This window comes from Lucilia sericata, unplaced genomic scaffold (genome assembly GCF_015586225.1).
Source record: "Lucilia sericata isolate MDLA Ls3-8-SP2 unplaced genomic scaffold, ASM1558622v1 Contig000274F_arrow, whole genome shotgun sequence".
In the NCBI taxonomy this organism is placed as follows: domain Eukaryota; kingdom Metazoa; phylum Arthropoda; class Insecta; order Diptera; family Calliphoridae; genus Lucilia; species Lucilia sericata.
This window is the reverse complement of record NW_023994299.1, coordinates 198,812-222,733: the sequence shown is the minus strand read 5'-3', so window position 1 is coordinate 222,733 and position 23,922 is coordinate 198,812. Positions and strand designations below refer to the sequence as shown.

General features: G+C 28.3%; 3 protein-coding genes across 9 annotated transcripts; 2 read left to right on the top strand and 1 right to left on the bottom strand.

Moving 5' to 3' along the window:
* Positions 1–3,233: 3,233 nt before the first annotated feature.
* On the bottom strand, positions 3,234–6,386 carry LOC119603113 (sporozoite surface protein 2-like). The gene is made up of 3 exons (XM_037955008.1): positions 6,383–6,386; positions 4,277–4,672; positions 3,234–4,216 (listed from the first exon to the last, which is right to left on the bottom strand). The coding sequence occupies exons 1-3, from the start codon at positions 6,384–6,386 to the stop codon at positions 3,234–3,236; spliced, it is 1,383 nt and encodes a 460-aa protein (XP_037810936.1).
* Positions 6,387–10,492: 4,106 nt separating this feature from the next.
* LOC119603129 (fibroblast growth factor receptor-like 1) lies at positions 10,493–19,758 on the top strand. Of its 7 annotated transcripts, none has more exons than XM_037955034.1 (5): positions 10,493–10,695; positions 14,456–14,737; positions 18,360–18,475; positions 18,544–18,763; positions 18,835–19,758. In XM_037955034.1, exons 2-5 carry the CDS (start codon positions 14,626–14,628, stop codon positions 19,437–19,439), a joined length of 1,053 nt encoding a protein of 350 aa, XP_037810962.1. In that variant the 5' UTR covers positions 10,493–10,695; positions 14,456–14,625; the 3' UTR covers positions 19,440–19,758. The 7 variants fall into 7 exon arrangements, with proteins under 7 accessions (XP_037810962.1, XP_037810959.1, XP_037810958.1 ...); XM_037955031.1 differs by having other exon boundaries at positions 10,493–10,735; XM_037955030.1 differs by having other exon boundaries at positions 10,493–10,840; positions 14,468–14,737.
* A 2,405-nt stretch (positions 19,759–22,163) lies between these two features.
* On the top strand, positions 22,164–23,012 carry LOC119603118 (glutathione S-transferase 1-like). The gene has a single exon (XM_037955013.1). It carries the CDS (start codon positions 22,241–22,243, stop codon positions 22,967–22,969), a length of 729 nt encoding a protein of 242 aa, XP_037810941.1. The 5' UTR covers positions 22,164–22,240; the 3' UTR covers positions 22,970–23,012.
* Positions 23,013–23,922: the final 910 nt, after the last annotated feature.

Sequence of the window (23,922 nt, the reverse complement as noted above, 5' to 3'; positions counted from 1 at the left end):
TTACCCCCTAAACATTCGAATTTCCAAAAATCCCGTCTTAGTGGATCTATTTGGTGGGAGACCAACCCCCTGTCCAAATTTCAGCTCTTTAGCTTTTACCGTTTAGGCTGTGCGATGATGAATCAGTCAATCAGTCAGTCAGTCAGTAACGTTAGAATTTTATATATATAGATGATGTTTCCCAAATTTATTGGGTTCAGTATTGTCCGTTCGTGAGCTGGACAGTTTTCAAAAAAAATATCCTATGGGGAACACGATTTTTCATGTTCAATTCAATATTTTACCCATCTTCAAAAAAAATGGCCGTTCGTGAGCTGGACCGGTTACAAAAAGGTGCCTTTTTAGTTATTTTTTTTTTAAATTTTACAGTTTTTTTCTAAAACAAAATTTACAATACGTGGTATCATTTGAAAAGTTTTTTGAAGCCACGTCTAGTAGTGTGCAAAATTGTGCATTAATTTTATTTATATTAGTGAAAAACCTAAAAATTTTACATTTTTTGGAATATGAAAATTATGAGCAGACGGTAATTTGTGATTAATATATCAATGCACGCGGCTTTAAAACCCCTTTCAAACGATACCCCATATTGGATATATTGTTTCAAAACAAAACTAAAATTAAAAAAAAATTAAAAATTAAAAAATAATTAAAAAATACTTGTTTTAAATTTGGTCCACCTCACGAACGGTCATCGCTAGACTTAAAATATTTTGGGAATCATCATAAAACAAATCAAGGTAAAATCACGTTTTTGCTTTCCCTACAAAGTGAGTCGGTCTAATGGATATACATACAGTGAATCAACTAAGTTTTTTGCCTACCCTTTTTTAAGAGAATTTTGGTTTTGTATAGAATGGGAAAACCAAGGAAAAAATATTAATAATTTTGGTGCATTTGTTGTTGCATTTTATTATTTTTCATCAGAATTTGCACGTCAATAAAGTATTTTGCATATTGAAAATTCCAGTTAATTTCGTTAGGGTTTTCAAATTATTTTTTAATTGCTTTTTGGAATTTATTGTTTTATTGTTAAAAGGACACGTGTTAAGTATTTTTCAATTGTAATTTTCAAAAATCATATCCTCATTGTGTGAAAATGTGTAGTTATTTGCGTTAAAAATGTTTAAAGGGAAATAATGAGGCAATTCCAATATAAAAAAATTAGTTTAGATTTTTAGAACAAGTGTAAATCAATGAAATTCAATTATGAGAGGTTTAATCAATCATTAAAAAATATAAAATATAGAAATTAATGAAATAACACAAAGAATTATTTAAAAAAAACGCACTGAGTTGTCTTTCAAAATCTTTAACTGCCAAAGGAGAACGACTTGTATCTAAGCGAAAACCATTGAAGTCCTCATTTATCTTCTCCAAAGTCCATATACGAACTTAAAAGAACACTATGTTTAAATTTAGACCTCTAAACAGACCTTAGGTTGCTTGGAAACAATATAAAGTGAACTATCGTGTGGTACAGGAAAAATACTTAATTTAGATATTTACAAATAGAGGCGGTTCTCATCACCTAAGGTCCACAAAAGCAATATTTTTCAGCTAATACATAGACTTATATATAGTTAGAGCCCAAATCAAAAATAACTATCCAGATCCAACTACGCCTACGGCATTTTATTCATAAAATAAAGCATTCAAAATATGAGGTAGAAAATCAAGATTTTAGCTTGTAATAGTTCTATAGTGGGATACGGTGATATCCCCATACATAGAGTGGCTAGGATGATACTTAGTGTTAGATTTATTGAATAAGAATCAATATTATACAATTCTAAATAAAATTCACATTCCTACTCCCCAAATAGATGGGGTTTTCGTAATGTAGTTTTTATTTATCAATACAAAATGACCAAAAACCCAGATTATTTTGTTATAATATGTAGTTTTATACTCCACTAAACATTTTTTTCTATGTCCAAATCCATTGATTTTCTAGTATATAATGTATCCTTTTCAAAATTACTTATTATTTTCGAAATAAAATCAAAGAAACGATAGATTTCATCTTAAGTCAAATATTGATAGATTCTTATAGGTATATAGGATAATAAATCGGTTAAAGAAATGTCCAAATTTAGTCGTACCACTACTTAAATATCTAAAAAATTTTATTTTAATATACAGGAGTAATAAAAATGTAAAATTGTATAAAAATACACAGCAATATTAAAAAAATAAACAAAAAACCTAAAAAAGCAAAATACTTTATTGACCTAAAAAATTAACAATACGTTTACATTTTATAAGAAATCTCGTTAGTTAATATCACGATTTTACTTTTTTTTGGTAGAAAATTAAAATATAAGATATTCTTTAAAAAACACAACAAAGAAATTGCTTAACTTTGAAAAAAAAATTGTTCAGACAAAGTTTTTTCTTAAAATTTATAAAATTTTACATAGGCAAATTACTTAATTGATTCACTGTACATATCAATTTTGGCAAATTGTGAACGGATTTTTTACTGAAATAGCTATAAATTATATCTATATATTTAGAAAAATTATGAAAATATACAATTGGAAAGTATTGTGATGTTTTTATCGTTTCCTGTACAATTTCCCAAGTGGTTTATACGACCTTATTCGGCTACATGCTTCAGATACATAAATAAATTCATTTTTGTTTATATCCTTTTAAAGAGCCCTTATAATCGGCTCTTAAATATAATATTCATATCGGAAGAGCTAAAATTATCTACTAGATATTTTACACGATATGTTTGTTGAAATTACGGGCACAATAAGTTTTATTATTATTCGCTCTAATAAATTTTGTTAGGAATGGACCATTATATAACCAGATCTCAGGTAATTATATGTATGAATTCTAACTTGTACTACATTATAGTAAAACAATTTTAAATGACACTTAAAGATGTACATTTACAATAATAATAATATTTAACTAAAGAATAATACATTTTTAAAAATTAGAAGTCAAAAAAACATCAGTGCCATTTTCATCAGCATGGCTGTAAATATAAATTATATTTCGGATTTTATAACATTTATACTTGATCATTAAACTTATTACGACTGAATTAAATTAAAAATACATTTTAAAATACGGAAATAATTTTAAAAATTTTAAGACAACAATTTTAATGTTTTGACATTGACCGAATTTCAAAGTTGAGTTCAAATACCTCATCACTAGTTTAAAGAAAAAATTGTGTTGAAATGGGATTGATATTGAATTTTGTCTTTTAATCAAAGCCGTCTTATATCGATCAATAACGTTGGATCCTCGGTTTCTTTAGCAACATAGTATGGTGAGTCAGGATTTATAATAGTGCCTGGTTGTAGTTTTTCGGGTAAAGACGTGAGAGGACGACTAGTTGTAGAAGGTACTTGAGGTACGGGTGAGAATGTTGGTGGCGGCAATTGTATGGGTTGAGACGATGGGTTGTTGTTATTAGGAAACTGAGGTACTGGTCTAAAAAGTGGATTTTCTACTATCTCACTGATAAGATCTCCTTGGTCTGATGGTAGTGGTTGTGGTAAAGGTATAGGTTGTGGATAAGCTGTGTTATGACCGTTATTTGTTGCTGGGAAATTAGGATTTGGAGTTTGAATATTCCAATTGGGAGTCTGGGGATTATTATTGCCTTGAAGATCAGTATTAGGGGTTTGTATATTCCAATTGGGATTTTGAGGATAATTTGGTTGTAAATTACCATTTTCTGGATAACTTGGACTAGGTATTTGTGTATTCCAGTTAGGATTTTGAGGATTGTTTTGTTGTAAATCATTGTTTACAGGAGGATTTTGATTCGGATTAGTAACTGTTGGATTATTAGGATGTGGTAAATCATTGGAAGGTGGGATTGGACTTATTACTTTAGGAGGGTTGGTGACCGGTGGTTTGGTTGTAATCGGTGGTTTTTTTGTGGTATTTGGTTTTGCATTGTTTTGTGGCCTGGTTGTAGTAACAATTGGTTTAGGTTTGGTTGGTTGAGGTTTTGGTTTCACAGTAGTTGTAGGACGAGATTGTGCATTGGAGTTACCAGCTTGATTGGGTTTTTTATTGTTATTATTATTTGGTTTGTTTCCAGGATTTTGATGATTAGGTTTTTTTCCTTGAGAATTGCCATTAAAATTAGCTTGTGGTTTATTATTTCCTTGATTAGGTCTTTGACTTTGATTTGAATTATTTGCGACCGGTTTCTTTATTACATTATTAGGTCTTTGTCCTTGATTTGAATTATTTGCGTTTGGTTTCTTATTATTATTGTTATTATTATTTTTATTGCCGTTGTTATTATTAGGTCTGTTTCCATTGTTGTTGGGACGTTGATTTGGTCTATTGCCATTGTTGTTAGGATGTTGATTTGGTCCATTTGGTTTATTTTTATTACCATTATTACCCCGATTAAATCCCTGTTGACCTTGCTGGTTACCCACTTTATTTCCTTGACCATTATTAAAATTTGGTTTTGGCCTTAAGTTTCCGGGAAAATATGGTTGCGGCAATATTGGTGCGGCAAAATTTGGTTGTCCGAATGCATTAAATCCCCCACCAAATGGTTGATAGAAATTATTTGCGGCTTGTGGAAAACCAACACCAAATCCAGCGGAGGAACTGGACGAAGCGGAAGCTGTAGCTCCATTGGCACTTGCAAATGATACAGCTACAGCCTGTCCAGCAACTTTTTGATTTTGCAAATAAATCCCCGATAACAGAAATTTAAGAAATAAATTTTTCAAAGCGTTCATTTTGAATTTCTTTAATAATTCGACATAATACTAAAGCGACTAAATGATTTCAAATTCACAAAAGTACTAAATTAAAGATTATTCTCAAGAAATAACTTAAAAGAATTTTTGTAGTAAAAAAAAAAACAAAAAAAGAATATATTAATTAATATTAAATAGATTTGATTATCTACAAAATTTAATGATATGGGTCACTCAACCAAGTATTTAAAAAAATAATATATAATAAAATTAAGCAAATCAATAACTTTATAAGTGTTAGTATGAGTAATAGATAAGACTGGTTTGACTTAAGTATATTGAACATTGATTTATATCGCTTTTTTTAATACAATTGAAGCTTTACTTGAGATTTTAAACTTATTTGAATTTTTTCACAGGTTTTAAAATGAAACAAGTTACAGTGCTTAATTCAGCTTTGCTGAATCTTATATGTATATAACGAACTCGGTTATGACGAATCCTCAGATAAAACGAACTACTTTTTCAGTACCTCAAGTATAACCTCATAAAATTTTCCTTTCCGAACTTCAATAATTATGTTTTGAAATCATAAGAAAATATTAAGTTTTTTTTTTTGAAAAAAAAAACTTACATTTTTTGATCAACAAAAACTTCACCCGTCTATTTATGAACAAATCTGACTGGTCCCCAGGAGATCGTTATAAACGGGTTTGATTATATATAAGTTTTTCATTCCGTTTGTAATTTCTATAATACACAGAGAAAACAGATTCGTTGTGGTAACCGAATTTGTTTCCAATCGAATTTAGTCGGTTCCCACAACTATCCCATAATTCTATTGGGATGACTGAAAAATTTGATTGGCAATATAGAATATATGGAAATCATAATAGTTTCAAAATGAAATTCGGTAATATAAATAGAAACTAACAGTATTACTACTTGAAATATTATTTATTATACACATATTTGTGGATTCTATTTGTATACAATAAAATTTTATAAAATATAAATGTTTACAGATAAAAATAATTATAAAACACTTCTTGCATCAGATTTTGGGATACATTACATGCCTGACCTTTATTTTTGTCGTAAAAAAAGATTTTCCTTTAGTTTTTGCAAAACATTCCTTTGGATGATTTGAATTTCAGTGGAGATTTGGATTCCTTGCTTTTATTCCTGCAAACGCATTAAAAATCTTAAAAGCAACTAAGTACAAACTTTATTTTATGTTGAACATTACCTTTTCACCTAAATCCTTTAAAATTAAGCCGCAATTCCGTTTATTTCTTAAAATATTTTTACGTAATTCACCATTCTTTTATTTTCTTTAATAATTATTTTTGTGAATGTCAACAATCGGTTGGAAACATCGAATTTATTTATGTTCTTTAACCACAATCGAATTTTTAAGTATTTATAATTGATATTTAGTTGCAATGATGGTATGTAGTTTATTTGACTCAAAATTTTCGCTTTAACAAATTTTTCGGTTACAACTACTAATATTTAGAATTCTTAAGTTTGAATGCTAAATAAAATTCTGCTGTATTTACTGAATTAATAAAAACCATTTCACAAAAGATACAATTCGGTTGAAATTACCAATTCGGAAATTTTTATAGCCATAATTTGATTACAATCATGATTTTTCGGTTCTTAACATAGAAAATCACTCATATTTATAGTTTTTTAATATGAGCGATAGAATTTTAATTAACTTTACCAAATATTTATAATGGAAACCGATTTCCTATCGATCTGTTTTCTGTGTGTATCCAAAGCTTCAATAATTCTTCCAGGCATGCTTTCGAGAAGTTTTCTTTTAAAAATCAGCAAAATCGGTTCATAAATAGCGGAGATATGAGCAACAATTCGAGACAACTTCTGAAAATTTCATAAAAAATAGAGAATTTTTGTGCATGCAGGCGCAAGAAAATAGCAACAAACAGCTTTATATGGTATATGTTGTACTAAGTACAATTAGTTTGCTTGTTTATATATTTAGAACAAAACGTAATGTATAAAGCTATTGTCAAAGTCAGGGATGGGATTGTGTACGATCATATTTAATAAATTTTAAGAGTATAATTTTAAATGTTTACTTCATATATGCAGAACATATTTTTGGTTTCAATTACACTCAAAACTAACAATTTTAAAATATTTAATTTACGTTGAATTTTTATTTCGAGTGTATATAATGGAATGATCCATAAGATTAAAAAAAAAAACAAGTTTTGAACATAATTAAAATTCTCCAAAAAAGACCAGTTTATTTTTGTGTTTATTTTAAACAATTAAAAACACACTTATAGAAAAGAGAGAAAAAAAAATACATGAAGCAAAATTTAAAAACGAATCAAAACATTGCCGTTATATAGATAAATCTATAGAATACATATTCCTTTTTTCTTTTTCAATTTAATTTCCCGTTTTGCCGAAAAACAAAACGCATCCTCAAAAATTACAACATTTTTTTCCAAAAAAAATGTATAAATATCACGATGATATTGACATTGTAAGTAATATCTTATTTACAAAAAATAAAAACGAACAATGTACGGCTATTCATTATTAAGTGTTAAATATTTTATCGTCATTGTCTTTATTATCTTAATGTCTCATTTTTGTTGGGCACAAATGTCGCAAAATGTAAATTACAATTCAAATTTGTTGCAAGTACGTAGTGGGCGTACATATATGGATATAGCACGTATTATAAATCCAAATCAATATGCACACGTTGGTATGCAACCATATCCAGGACAACCATTCTGGCCCCAAGGAGGATAGCGAAAGATCAGATGCAGACTAAGAAATACATACATATGTTTATGAATATAATATTGATTGTATTTTTATTGATAGCAAAACAATTATATGTATATATTTATCAAAAATAAAGAAGATATTGAGATTTAAAAATACTTATGAATTCAGGTAGAATTTAATGTTCCCTAAATTTATATTATGTATTTATTATAAATATAGAATATCAGAGTATTGTACATAATTTCTTTATAGTCTCAACATATTGTTAGACATTCTAATATATTAGTATTTTCTCTATTATTTCTCATATTAAAGTTTCAATTATGAGATGTTATAAGTTAAATATGTCCAAATTTTAAGTGAACAGTTCTTTAGTAAAAATTTCTCAAAATTTATATGTGAAAAAGAACAAGTTCCAACCTGTTGTAATAATAATAATAATAATAATAATAATAATAATAATAATAATAATAATAATAATAATAATAATAATAATAATAATAATAATAATAATAATAATAATAATAATAATAATAATAATAATAATAATAATAATAATAACAATAATAATAATAATAATAATAATAATAATAATAATAATAATAATAATAATAATAATAATAATAATAATAATAATAATAATAATAATAATAATAATAATAATAATAATAATAATAATAATATTAATAATATTTGGATTATTTTTTTTAATAATAAAGCATTTAATTTGCTTTTTACCGTATATCCGGAATATTTTTATTTTGATTTTACTAAGTTTTGGAAATTTTTGTTTCGTCCTTGGGTTTCGTAGCGTGCGCACAAGGTTTACATGGACACAGAGACAGACAGACGGACGGACTGACATAACTGAATTGACTCAAAAAGAGATTCTTAGCCGATTGGTATACTTCATAAAAACAGAGGTTAAATTTATAGAAAATTTTTGTTTAATTTCATATTCAATAAAGTATCTATTTATATTTTATATAGAGACAATTTTGGATAAATTCTCAAGTGTTACAAACATTATGCTAAAATGTACATGCCAATAAAATTGTAGTTAACAAAAGGTGTAATAAATATATATTTATTTACTACTGTTTATGATTATTCATATATTTATCGCAGACACTATCTATGGGGTAGTTTACTATTATGTCGACTTTATTTATGGATAGTTGGAAAAGTGTTTAGTAAAATTTCTGGTAGATACTATAAATAATATAAAAAAGTAACACTCGTATTGCAACAACAACAACGTCTAAGCATTCCTTATCAATCGAAAAATAGTTTTAAAAGGGAGTACAAATCTAAACAAGAACAAATGTATGACAGAGGTTTAAAAGAATTAGTTTTTCATCTATAATGTATTTTTAATTAAAAATTTAAAGGTTTTTATGTTTGTAATATAACAAAATTTTTTTGATAGAAAAAAGATTTATTATGTATGTAATTAACAAAAACTACATATTGTAATTTGTCTAATTTTGAAAATTATACTCTTATAAAGAATACAAGATGATAATAATATTTTCAATAAGAAAATAGTTCAGTATATTAAAAGCACTAGGTACCGATCATATTCAATAGGTTGTCTCAACAAATCTGTTTTATCTATCTGCATAGTTTTGTTCATATATCGTCTGAATTCACTGAAAGTTAACGTCTTCTGAAGACATTATAGCAAACATTGCTAAATTCACTGAATGGAAAAAGTTCTAATCCTACTATTTTTACAACTAAAATACATATTTACATAAATAGTTCATTTATGTTCCATCAAAATCTGATTGTTATAATAATATTAACAACAATACAAGTAGGTACTGAATTGCCACTGCAGCAGTAGAAAAACTGATAATAAAAAATATTATCACAGTCCATTATAACGTTGGTTGATAAATAAATAAAATTGATAAATTTTGAAATGTTGGAAGTATAATACTTAATGATAAAATAGGAAATGTTGAATTTTTTTTTTAATGATACGAATAGAACTATAAAGAATAAAGGCACCAACGATAAAAAGCGGAATATGTACAATTAATATTCGAATAACATTAAGCACTCTATAGGCGGTAATATTTTTAATATATAACTAAAGAACAACGTATATATTAGAAACTTAGTTTTTTTCTATATTATGCTGTTAAATAATTAGTTCTCAAAACTTTCATTCATAATAGATTTAGTGAATGCAAAATGATTTTCTGATTTAATTACTATAGGGGGCGAAGGGTCAATTATGGGCCGATATTTGTTATTTACATATATTTGTTACATAATTATGTAGATTTGGATTCATAAAAAACAAGTTTATGTAAAATTTCATCATTCTACTTGTATTTTTAAGCTTGTTATAAACGTTAGAGTCATTTTCTGAAATAGGGTTCGATTTTGTTTATTTTCAATACAATAAAGAATTTCAGCCCTCTAGCTTCCCACGGACTTGCCTAAATTGTCGTAGAATCTAATAACAATACATAATATAGAAATATAATGCTTGCCTATGTCCAATATATTGATGTGTTACAAACGGAATTAAAAATACTCAACTTTTTCGATGGTGGGCAAGGGAAAATGACAAAAACTTATAATCAATAAAACAAGAAAAAACTAAAACTTGTTTTAAATTAATTAGTTCTAGAACGGATGAAAACGGAACTACTTATAGACTAGCGTTACTTCAAACGACTTGTTCTAAAACTCAATAACACTTAACTTTCACATAACCAATTTCGAAGTCATAGGTCTTAAGTTAAATCTTAAACTAATGCATCTTTTCTAGAACTATCTAGTTGTGTAACTTGTTTTTTTTTATTAAAAAAACATATTTTCTGATCCTAAAGAACTCAAGACCCTTGCGGGATGAGTTTTTCGATTATGTATGTAGAGTACATAAATACCGACTTCTATCGATATAAACTTTTGTATTTAACAAATATGTCAACAATATTGAATAACTGACTACCGTATATTTGAACATTGAAGGAATATCGTTTTGTTTTTCTAGCATTTCTGACTGCCAGTCTGTAGAATTTTTTTCGTGGTGGTAGTCGAGCTGTTCGTTTTTTTTTAATGATTCTTATTTCTACTGTATATGTCGAATCGAACGAACGTATAATAAAGACGCATGAAAATTGTTTGTGGGCCAGTCCAAACACTTGTTGATTGATTGCAATTTCAAACAAAGAGTAGCGAGAGTGTGACAAACGTGTGTGAAATATTTTCGGTAGTACCGAGATCAACGGCTTGTAAATTATCAAATGTTTTACATAAAGTGCAATATTAAAATTTAAAAAAAGAGAAAACAAAAAAAGAGTTAAATTAAATGCTTAAATAATTGAACTTGATCTTGGGTATATAAAAAAGAATATAAAGAAAGAAAAATACACTTATTCGTATGTCAACCTACATACACACATATTTATGTAATAGTGAATGTTAATTATTTAAAAAACAAACAAACCAAAAACATCACTTTATAAAAGAATACATATTTATTTATATAAAGTTATAAAATACTAATTGATTAAAATATACAAATTAATTGAACGTAATTGTTAAACGATATAAAACATTAATATTTATGATTTCAAATAAACAAAACTAAATGAAAAAAATATTTTAAAATTCTATAAAAAATTAATAAACAATTTTTGCAGTGTGTGAAATCCGAAAAAAAAATATATAAAATCTTCACAAAAATAAATTTCTCCATATTGTAAAATATTTCCAGTCAACCAGTCCATTATCAATATATAATAAATAACACAGGTTTAAATAAAATTTCCCAATATTGCTTAGTTTGAGTTAAACCTACACACTTTATGGGTTAACAATAATCTATTTTACTAAAATTTTATGTACATATGTTATTCTATTATCTGAAATTGTTATACTGTTTCAAAAGAGAAGTTTTTTTTCGAAATTCTCAAAATTCAAATTCAAACTGTAAGAGAAGTTGACCTAGCCAGTTAACGTAGACCTATCGTCCAAAATTTTTTCAGAATGAAATTTTATAATTTAAAGTTTAGGGCTAGAGGCAGAAAATATTCGCAATTTCTGTAAAATTACAGAATTGAGGTTTTATATGTGTGATAGGAAACTTTGTTGTACGTAACAGGAAAATATTGATTATAATCTAAAATCTTACTACTGATATTTAAAAAAGTATACCAAGATTATGGCAAAATTGTTCAAATACCTACATATAATTCTAAGAGATAACGGCGTGTTTTTTAAGACCTAGCCGATTGCTTTCAGAATATATAAAAATTTTTGAAATCGACATCGGTGCTGCTCTACATTAGCCCCCTGTGGGATACATTAACTCTAAATCTAATAATTTTTTGCAACGGCAATGGGGTCCCGATCGAACCAGACGTTTATTTTCAAAAAAATTTGATTCTGTCCTACTGTGCAGAGTTCGACAACATACATTTTAGTTTCCAATTAGATAAAATAATGGGCTTTAATAACACAGTGAGACAAAATAAACGAAAATTAAAATACCTGGCAAGTGATACTGTTTTTCTGAAAGGTGAATCCGAGTAGAACAAGAATCTATTTTTGAAATTTGCCAAACACCTCCAAGATCTTGAGATACGGATAAAAACCGGGTTTTCGTACCTTTAAGCACTTATAAGTCAGTAACTTAGTTGAATATCAACCGATTTTAAGTTTCTCAACGGATTTAGAAAGCAGAGGCTGAGGCCTTTATAATGACATATATGATGTTTAAATAACCTACAGAAATATGTGTGCATTTTATCGGCTAACGTGTTTTTGATTTTAGTATTTCACCATTTTCCAAGTTTTTAGATGGTTTTAGAAAGTATTTTGTATAGGAACCGTACTATTTAGTAATGCATTAGAAAACTATGTCTGTTCATAAGTAAAACGCAATTTTTCTTTTCAAAATCCATTGACGACGTTATTGATCTTTCTCTTAGAACAAAACTGTTCAAAAACTGATTTCCTGAAAGATGTTTTATATGGGTCATAGGGTTAAATATGGGTCGATCCTTATAAAATTTGGTGGAACGATTAATATTTTTATAAAAGTTTTTTATGCTGAATTTCATCGTGATATTAATATATGTAATTAAGAGAATTATGGAATTAAAGTCACTTTTTGAAAGACGGTTTGCATGGGGATTAGGGTCAAATAACTAAGTTACTGACTTATAAGTGCTTAAAGGTCCGAAAACCCGGGTTTTTACCCGTATCTCATGACTTTAGAGGTGTTTGGTAAATTTCAAAAACATATTCTTGTTCTACTCGGATCCAGCTTTCAGAAAAATAGTATCACTTTCAATTTGAAATAAGAAATAAAGTTAAAAAAATTAATAAGAATTATCATAAAGCAAGCCCTGATTGGTTTCTTATTAAGAACTTGTGTATCGGACTGGCAATACCAGTCTGGCAATACCAGTTAAAAAAATGTAAAGCGTACGTAGTAGGGTGATCCACTCGATTTTTCAACCGGTTTTAAAACCGGTTTTTTCTGCTTTACCAGTGTCGGTTTTTTCTTAATGTTGATTTTTCGAATATCGAATAACCCTGTTTTTTCACTTTTTAAAAACCGGTTTCGAATACTTTCATTTGCTTTGTATTCAAAGATTATTTAAATATAATTTTTAAGTAAATAATAATACAGCCCGTCTAAATTTTAAAAATATTCGAGTCGAGGAACTAGCGTATATTTTTCTACAGCTCCTTAAACTTTTTTGATTTTCCTAATTAATTAAAAAAAATTATTTGTAAAATTGATAACTGTTTGATAAAATTTTATCAATCTTAAGATTATATTCCATTTACAATAATTAATTTACGGCTGAAATTTTATGGAAGTGTTGGAATGCCTATGCAAATTTCCTAAACAGGGCTTTTAAAATAAGCTAGGATTACATAGTACCTTATGTTTAACAGAAGTGTCCCACTTTTTTCCTAATTTTTTTATAATAATGAAATAATGTAAATCAGACGACTAGATCTAAAGATATACCCCCTTATTCACAAACAACATTTTTATTTTATAAAAGGTTTATAAAACAAAATTTCCATATAAAATCTTATTTTTAAACTGTTTATAAAATAAAAATTTTGTTTGTGAATAAGGGGGATAATCTTTTAAACTGTTAAAAATCATTTCACATTAATCACATTAAGTTTTTCAAATTAAAATATATTTTTTTATTTATAATGAAAAACCGGTTAACCGGGTTTTTCTGAATTTGAAAAATATCAACCGGTTTTTTTTTAAAGTCATCTATTCGAACTATTCGAAAACCGGTTTTTGGAAAATGTCGAATAATCGATCACCCTAGTACGTAGGCATGCAAGTATTTAAATTCTTTTATTTCAGCGATAGTGAAAATACATATCTTCATTGTGTTTTATAAATTCAGCATTTTTAATGTTTTTTTCACCCGACGTCGCTGACGAAGTGTAACAATTAATAAAAAAAAAATTATTATTAATAATAAATACAAAGCAAAACACTACCATTAATAAATAACTTATATTTGTTGATACATATGTGTATATTAGTTAGGATCACGAAAAAAGAACTTACTGAAAACTAAGTTTGTATTAAAATTGGTTTGCATTCTGAAAATTTATGTTCTGCCGCTTATTTGGAATATATGCATTTGAAATTGTTTTTCGATTAAGAACAGTGTAAACCAAGTAGATAAGATCTTTATTCCTAAATCTAGAAATCTTAGATTCTATATAGTAATAATTAAATAATTTGAATATTTTTATATTTTATGTAAAAATAGAGATTAATTACAATTCTCATATTTTCAATTTTGATAATTTTTTCAATTATGTATAACTTAAAATGAACCAAGCCTAATTTTGAGAGGGAGAATAAAAAAGCGATTATATTTTATATGTAGGTCGAGAGCCGGTCTAATGTACATACATTATTTATACATACAGTTGTAATACTTTATTAATTTCAGAAATCTGAATAGATATTCATATATGAGTGTGTGCATGTTTATGAAAAAGAAGAAAATTGCAATAAATAAATAAATAAAAAACTTTATATATATGTATATGATACATTAAAAAAAGAGCAGCAGCACTTTACTATAATGTTTAGTGCATTAAATTATTGTGGTTCTTGAAGATGGTCAGCAATAAAATTACAGTAAATAGAGTGTTTAATTATTGCGTCTTTGTAATCTTATTAAATGGAGTTGGAAATGGTTTTACAAATGGATTTTTCATTGATTATGCAGGTAAGACATATATACTATTTTTGAAATTGTGATATCATACATTTTATGAAAGTTTTTGGATCAGCACTAATTTTGGCGTAAATTTTGGGCGAAATTTTTTGATAGACCGAAAACTGCTGAATATACTTCAAATCCGACTTTAGTATACTATTCTACAGGAAAATTTAAGATATATAAACTTAATTTGACAGAATTTGGATGCACTATAAATGCATAAGAGCAAAAGAAAAAATGCAATTAAAAAAAAAAAAATCAAAACTTGATTTTAACATTCGAAAATATAATATTCAATGCCCTTAAAAAAATTATGTTAAAATTTTTAATTTATTGTAATCCGTTTAGGAGTTATGATGGTTATAATGCTAACTTGTGAGTTAATAATTTCCCATCAAACAATGGTGTTTTTCATCATCACTTCCGAATTTAATAAAGCTCCACCCAATTAATGTTCCCTATATAACTTGTATAATGACAAATTTTGGCCCTATAACTTTCGTGGTTTTCGAAATATAGCGTTGTAAAGTTTAAAATCTGAAAATTTAAAGTCTCATCACATCTAAAGGGTTAATGATAGAATTTTTGCACCATTTTTTTCAGCATAATCAAAAAATACTTTGATTATGTGTAAAGAAAAAAAATGTTTGAAATATTTTTTTAAAAAAGTGCATCTTTGGATAATTCTAAATGAATTTGAGTTCAGATCATTCTTACCGATTTGTCCTATAAAATCAATTATTAAAGCATGATTTGCTATTAATCCTGCAGATTCTGCTCTGTAAAAAATGTCGCAAAAATTTTGAAACGAAGCCTAATATATACATGTATATGAAATAAGTCATATTTGCTTCCATGGACTTGGTTTTTCAATTTATGAAATAAATAAACAAAAAAATGCATAAGGAGTGAAACAACTTATATACTTTTCTAGCCAAAAAAGACATTAAACAGTATTAGGAAGACTTGATCATTAAATGAAAACGTGGATCGGGAAGAAAAAAAGGTCTAGCACAAAAAATAAGTCTAACAACTACTACCAAAAGTACCAAAGAAGAGCAGCACGTAAAGTTGAATGCTCTGATTCTTTTATGCCCAGAGCCAAAGCTTTTGCTGGGTTGAAGTCGTATAAAGTTCAGAAAATTCCAGATTAATTCGGTAAAAAACTAAGTAGCAAAAAAAAAGAGCGAAAAAATTAAATCAAATTTTATAAAAAATACACTTGTTTATGCGGCTGATGAACGAGGTCGGTTCAAGAATAAAATCGAATACATCGCGATACTAATGGTTATAAGTCAATTTTTTGACATTTAAGATATTTTCTAAAGGTGGTTTGTATGGGGGCTAGGTCAAACGACGGCCGATCATTATTAAAGTTGACATGGCCATTTATGCGTATATAAGACTTAGTTGTAGTATATAATACATAGTTATGAGTTAAAAACTCCGAAATAATGGACCGATTTCAACCATTTTCATGGTTCTTGTGCCGAAAAACTTATAGCCCAAATTTTATCAAAATATCTTGAAAATTGTAGCCTGTAGCCTGCGCAAAGAAAGTGATTCTAAGTCGATCGGTATACATTAAGGTGGATATAGGACCAATATTTCTATGCGTTACAAACATCAGCACAGTGGTGTAGGGTATAAAATCAAATAAAATTCCCCAAGATGTGGCAACTAATTTGCAGTTGTGGCAAAATATGGCAAATAACTTTTTACATTAGAAAAAATGTAAAATGTAATTTTAAACAACTCAGAGTGTCTTCACATATCTGGACCGATTTGGCATCATGTTACTATGGAAAAGAGGCTCTTAAGTGGTATTCAAACTAAAATGACAGAAAACCGCCCAGAACTTTGGCCTGTGAAAAGGTTTTGTAAAACAAGTAAGAGTGTTATATTCGGCTATGCCGAATCTTATATACCCACCATCAAACCTCGTTTGACTCGAATGAAACTTACTTATGTCGAATTTCATCTATATACTGGTATTTTTAGGCCAGTTATAAGCGTTAAAGTAATTTTCTGAAGGGGACCTTATATAGAGGGGTAGGGTCAATTATGGGTCGATCCATATAAAATTTGGTAGACAGAATTTGGTGCATATTAAATTTATTTGTGTCGAATTTCATCGCTACACTCGTATTTTTAAGCCATTAATGAGCGTTGCAGTCATTTTTTGAAGGGGACCTTATATGGGGGGTAGGGTCAATCATGGACCGATCCTCATAAAATTTTTTAGATAGATTTTGACTCGTATGAAACTTACTTATGTCGAATTTCATCTATATACTAGTATTTTTAAGTCATTAATGAGCGTTAAAGTCATTTTCTGAAGGGGAACTTATATGGGGAGTAGGGTCAATTATGGACCGATCCTCATAAAATTTTGCATAATGATTTTGAATCGTAAGAAACTTACTTATGTCGAATTTCATCGCTATATTCGAATTTTTAAACAAGTTATGACTGTTTAAGCTGCTTTTCGAGGGGCCACTTGTATGGGGGCTATCCGAAAACGTGGACCGATATTGCCCATTTTCAATACCAAACAAACCTTATCTATAGGAAATATTTATGTGAAATTTCAACCCTCTAGCTCTTTCCATTCGGACTCTATCGTGCTTTCAACAGACAGACAGACGGACGGACGGACAGACAGACGGACAGAAATGGCTAGATCGTCTTAGAATTTAATGAGGACCCAGAATATATATACTTTTGTGGGTCTATGACCAATATTTCGATTTGTTACAAATGGAATGACAAAACCAATATACCCCCCCATCTTTTTTGATGGTGGGTATAAAAAGAATTACAGAACACAGGGAAGTTGCCGCAGGAAATGTGCGACTTTAAGCGTTAGTCGAACACCTTGTTCAAAAATGCATAGGACTATATACTTTAAAATCTTTAATGGGAGGATTTCTAGAAAAGTGGATACATTTATAAATCGTCATCTCAAATGCAAAAAGGCGTAACAACACTTTTAATAAATTTACAGGAGAGACAAAAAACGAAATAAAATGAAAGCTAACATCAATAAACATGTATTAAGTTCTATTAAACTTAATACAAGTATGTACAAGTTTTTTCTGACGCAGTCCTTACATACTTATAAGTATGTTTTACAAATGACTTAAACTGGAATAATTAATTGAAAACGAACGGACAACACTAAAACCAAAATATTTTGGACAACACCTTATAACATTACAAGTTAACTCAGGGTAACTCAAGAATAATTTTTGGGCCATATTTTATGGTTCCAAGATTCGAAGACGATTTATAAATGTCCGTCAGTCTATGGAGAATATAAATATTTTCTGTTACTGCAGCTTGATTGGTATATATATAATGTCTTGTCTTTGGGCAAAATATGTCTTCCATAAGGTCGGTCCCCTTCAGAATGTAAATTTAACGTTCATAAAAAGTGATGAACTTTAACATGACCAAGTTTTTTATGAACCAAAATTACTCTATCAAATTTCAAAAGGATAGGATAATTGATCCTACCTCCAAATTAGTATGTTAATTGAAAAAATAACTGTGTACTAGAGAATTCTTTATGTCTACTTATGTCTAAATTAAAGATATCAAGACTATATTTCATTTTTATTTTCAGAAAATTCAGAGCTTATACAACAGCAAATTGGATACAATATAACATTGCCATGTAGTTTAAAGGGTCTAGTGGATGAAACGAAAACTACAGATATAACATACAATTGGTATTTCAAAGTGAGTAGTAACAGAAAATATAGTGCAAAAAAACTAGAAAATTCAAAAAAAATTTTCATAAATTACAGCAATGTGGCGAAGGTTCGGGCGGTACTCCCAATTGTTATGACACAAATGATTATGAAGACTGGACACAGTTGCCGTGTGAAATTAATATTTGTAAAGCACATTTATACTTGAAAAATATAACAGAAAAATATTCTGGTCTATACAAATGTACTGTTATGCCTAAAATGGGCAATATATTAGATGTTAAATTAGTCAGAACATTTCAATTGGATGTAAAAAGTAAGTTGTGTTATAGAAATTTGTATTAAATTCAATTTAATATTTTTTTATTTATTTTAATTTAATTTTAGATACCTCCATGAAAATTCCGGAATTTTTAGATGCATATCCTTTAAATAAAACTATTAATAAAGGATCTCAAGCGGTTTTTCAATGTCGTGTATTTAGTGAAGAGTATCCTACTATTAAATGGTTTCGACGACTAGCCAATTACAAATACCATGATTATGAGAATATACATTCAATAGTACATTATAATGGTCAGGCCTATGAATTGTTGACCTCGGCCCGTGAAAAACCTACCGCCCGTGATGTATATTTAAGTAAACTTATAATAAATGAAGTACATCTACAAGATGAGGGCTATTATGCTTGTGTGGCGATAAGTTTTCGTGGTCACAGTATACGGGAAGCATATTTAAAAGTTAATGTACCCGATGATGATGGTAACGAAGATTCGGCAGAATACTGGGCGGATTATAGTGAGGAAGACGAGGTTTTATCTACAGATCCAAAACGGTTTGGTTTACTTTTTCTAATGCCAGTGGGTTTGGCATTATTACCATTATCTGTATATTTGTGTTATATCATTCATAAACGATATAGAAATCCCAATTTAATGGATCAATCAAAATATTCTGAAGAATATGATCAACAGTGTATGTTGAGAACGTAGAAAAAAGAAGAATTAACCTGAATTTTTTAGTTAAGAACAAATGTTATTTGTTAATTAATCTAAATATTTGATGCCTTAATGATTTTCTAGAAAACCAAAGATTGTATTTTAAATGTAATTTAGTATTAAACGAAAAAAATGGCATTACTGTTAATTAGAGTTTACGCTTATTAGTTGTTAATATCACACGTTTATGATAAGTAATAAAATCGTAAATTATAATACTAACTATATTTTTGTAATATGTATTTATTTTTCATACCCAACATACAATAGTTGTGTTTTGTTGCTAACGTTCAAAGGCAATTTCATATAAATTTAAAATTTATAAACGTTAGGAGTTAACGTGTAAAATTATACAAGTTAATTTTAACGTCGATAAAAGTGCTACCAATTCAAAAATAAAAATACAAATATTAATGTGTTTATGTCAAACAATAAAAAAATATTTTAAAATAAAATTTAAATCAAAAAAATATCAAATAAAAAAACCTTTTTTAAGAATATGTAAATAATTTCAAGATTTAGCAGATTTCTTCTGTGGAGTGATGCCAAGTCAGGTAATGTTCGTTTTGTTGCTAACTTTAAGCGTTAACACTCATTGATAGCAACAAAACACAACTAATATACAATTTTTTGCATAATTTTTGTTACTTCTTAAATTACATTAAGCATTATCAAATGTATAGTGTTTTTAAGGTATTTTAAACTTTGCGGCTAAATTGTTCCCATGTGCTTTAAGGGGTTCATTTTGTTTTTTTTTATTTAAATGATATTTTCAATATCGGACTTTGTACCATATATTCTCGTGTTTTTTTTATTAAATATTGTCGACATGTTATACAGAGAATTTCCAAATATTGCTGGGTTAAGTTTGAATAAAACTTCGGACATATATTTTGTATTAGCTGGACTATATTACTTTGAAAATACTTTATTTAAAATGTACATCAGTAAAAAGTGGAGACTCTCTAAAATAGTACAAAAAATGCGATTTTCTGGAAATCCAGCGCATTGAAATCCCAGGTAAAGGTAAACTGTAAGAGGTATTGATCTAATTTTATTGTGTTTTTCTCTTATCTATCTATCTATCTATCTACCTATATATCTATCTATCTATCTATCTATCTATCTATCTATCTATCTATCTATCTATCTATCTATCTATCTATCTATCTATCTATCTATCTATCTATCTATCTATCTATCTATCTATCTATCTATCTATCTATCTATCTATCTATCTATCTATCTATCTATCTATCTATATAAAATTAGTTATAAATATCGATAAATCTTGTAAAATATTAATTTGAAATGGAATGGCCCATTTATTATATTTCAGAAAAACGCTTCATTCCTTACAAATGTCTTATATGACTATTGAGATGAAATTTGGAATCGTGTCTGAAAATACTGAGAATACGAGTTACGCTTATTTTGTCAAATATTTCCACAAATTCTAATTATTCGTTACCGTTATTGAAAACTCTATATAAAAACAAAATAAAATTAAGCCAAATGGTTAATTTCGAATGTATTGTCAAAATTTCAATTCAATATTTACGCAGAGTCGTCGGATTTTTTAAATCAAAATTTTTAGCAAAGAAATTTTAAAAAATATAAATTTTTTAACATTGTCAAGAATTTTTCTAAAATAAAACATTATATATTTTATACTTGTGATTTTTTGTATAAATATTTTAAAAGTTCTTCGAACTAATAGAACGAATTTGATGATATTAGAGATCTATTTGAATTTTTATTTGATGAGACATTTTGAAGTGCATATTTTTTATTTGCGTATTTGTATTAACATTGTCAATCAGATTGAGCCTATAGAACAGCCATTGGAACAATTGGACTTGTAATAGAAGTTAATACAGTTTAAGTTGAGAGTAAAAATAAATAATGTCGCGTAAGCGTGTGTCAGGTGTTCGATTGTTTAGCAATGGTATTCCTACACCCTACAATCAAGCTTATCCATATGAATATTATCGTCCTGGCTGCTACTATATACCCCAAGTTGAACATCAGGTAACTCCGTACACTCGTACCTATACCGACCACTGGCAGCCATATTGTAATACGGCCACATATGTGGTGGATTGTTTTGGTAGAGTTAATTATCCCAGTGATTTTGAATATCAATTGCATGTACCGACGACAACATTCATGCATTCCCCGCCTAGAGAAGTTTTGTATCAGTATTATGATAATGGGGAGACAGAAATAGCATCATTACCACAAATCGAAGAAGACGATTATGTAGATGAACGAGATGTTATATTGCGCAAACGTAAGCGTTTTAATCATGAAACGGTATTAAAGAATTGGAATCGTAAAAAGCTCAAGAAGAATCATAATGTATATCGTTCCAATGAGGGTTACTTGGTAGAGGAACCAAGTGATAATGTTTGCTAGAGAGTTTAAGGCATTATGTACTTTAATGTTATTTCCAAACATTGTTGAAAATTTATTTATGGTGAAATAAATTATGTATAAAATGTATGATTTATTGTATTTAACATGTTTCTTATAAAAAAAACAATTTCGGAATAAGGTCTATTCTATTTATTACTTTTAACATTTATATCTCTCAACCCCATACTGTTTATGGTTAATATTATTCGTATTTATAAATGCTAAAACAGGTTCATTGAACAAAAACGAAACTTAAAAATCGAAAGATATGTTCGTTGCAAAATAATTTTTTTCATTCCAAATTTAACACAACAACGATAAGATTGTATACATGTTTAAAAACAAATATAAAACTGAACTTTCGTACAGGTACTCTAATGAAAGTAAAATTAAACATTTATACGAGCAAATTATTTAGTTTACTCTCAGCAATGTCTAGCAAACCAATACTGTACGGAACTTTTACCAGTCCCACCGTTATGGCGGTACTAATTACTCTCAAAGCTTTAAATATTGATTTTGAGTTTCGTGAGATCAAGCCGCGATTACAAGAAAATCTCACAGCAGATTATTTAAGAAAAAATCCTGCTCATACCGTACCAACTTTAGAAACTGAAGAACATAAGTTCATTGGCGATTCACATGCCATCATGACATATTTAGTCGATCGTTATGTTAAAGGTGACAGCAATTGGTATCCCAAGGATTTATATCGACGTGCAAAAGTCAATGAACTTTTACATTTTGAAAATGGTGTACTTTTTATGATGTGTGTCAAACAAACGTATGGACCTATATTCTCGGGTCTAAGAACTAATGTACCTGATGAGAAGTTTAAGGAGATTGATGAGGCTTATGATATGATGGAACGTTTCATTGGGTATAATAAATATGTGGCTGGTCCACACATATCCATTGCAGATTTAAGTTGTATAACTTCGATAAGCAGCATGTATTTTTTGCGCCCGTTTACTGAAGAAACACATCCAAAGCTGTTTGATTGGCTGGGACGCATGAAATCGTTACCATACGTTCAAGAGGTATTAATGAGCGATGTACAAGGTTCAACATTGAAATTTTTATCTAAAACTATGTCACATTTGTAAATTACTTAAATAATAAAGGATTACATCTTAATCAAGGTCTAAATCATAGTTTGGTCTAAGTAAATACATAATATGTATTTATATAGTTAAACATTTTAATATAGACTCGGTTTCCGGGTGCAAAATATAATTATTAATTAAACTACAGTTTTCCAAATTGAAAACAATTCCTTGATATTAAATTTGGTTAAAATTGGTCTGTTTTGACCCTTTAGCAAACGACCAATCTGTAGGGCTGATCGTTCGTTCGTTTGCTGAAGGGTGATAATATGTATTTATATAGTTAAACATTTTAATATAGACTCGGTTTCCGGGTGCAAAATATAATTATTAATTAAACTACAGTTTTCCAAATTGAAAACAATTCCTTGATATTAAATTTGGTTAAAATTGGTCTGTTTTGACCCTTTAGCAAACGACCAATCTGTAGGGCTGATCGTTCGTTCGTTTGCTGAAGGGTGATAACTAAAAAAATACATGTAGTTTGAATCATGATACAACCCAAACAAATGGTCGGTCTTGACCGACTATTCGTTCTTTTTTGTTATTTTATTGTATGTATTTCAATATAAATCAATAAATTGTGGAAAAATCATAAAATAAACTAGATTGTTTGTTGCTGGCATACATTTGTTATGAAATGCAAGTCGGTTCCTTGTTTGTTGCTTACAGTTTCAATATTTTCAATTGTTTTTTAAACTACAGCAAAAACAACCGTTACAATATAAATAAGAAATTAAAGGCCAACTAAACGACCGTAGCATACCCTACCCATGTACGGTGGTACCATATCAGTGATCGGTTCCACAAATTTAGTATAAAGATACAAATTCTAAATTATACGTAAATCGTTTGTAATAAGTATAATTTCAGTCTAATCTCACGGAATTTGATAGAGCGTTTAATTTTAATAAGCGGGTTTTCATAAAGAACATCTGCCTACCCCCAAGTAA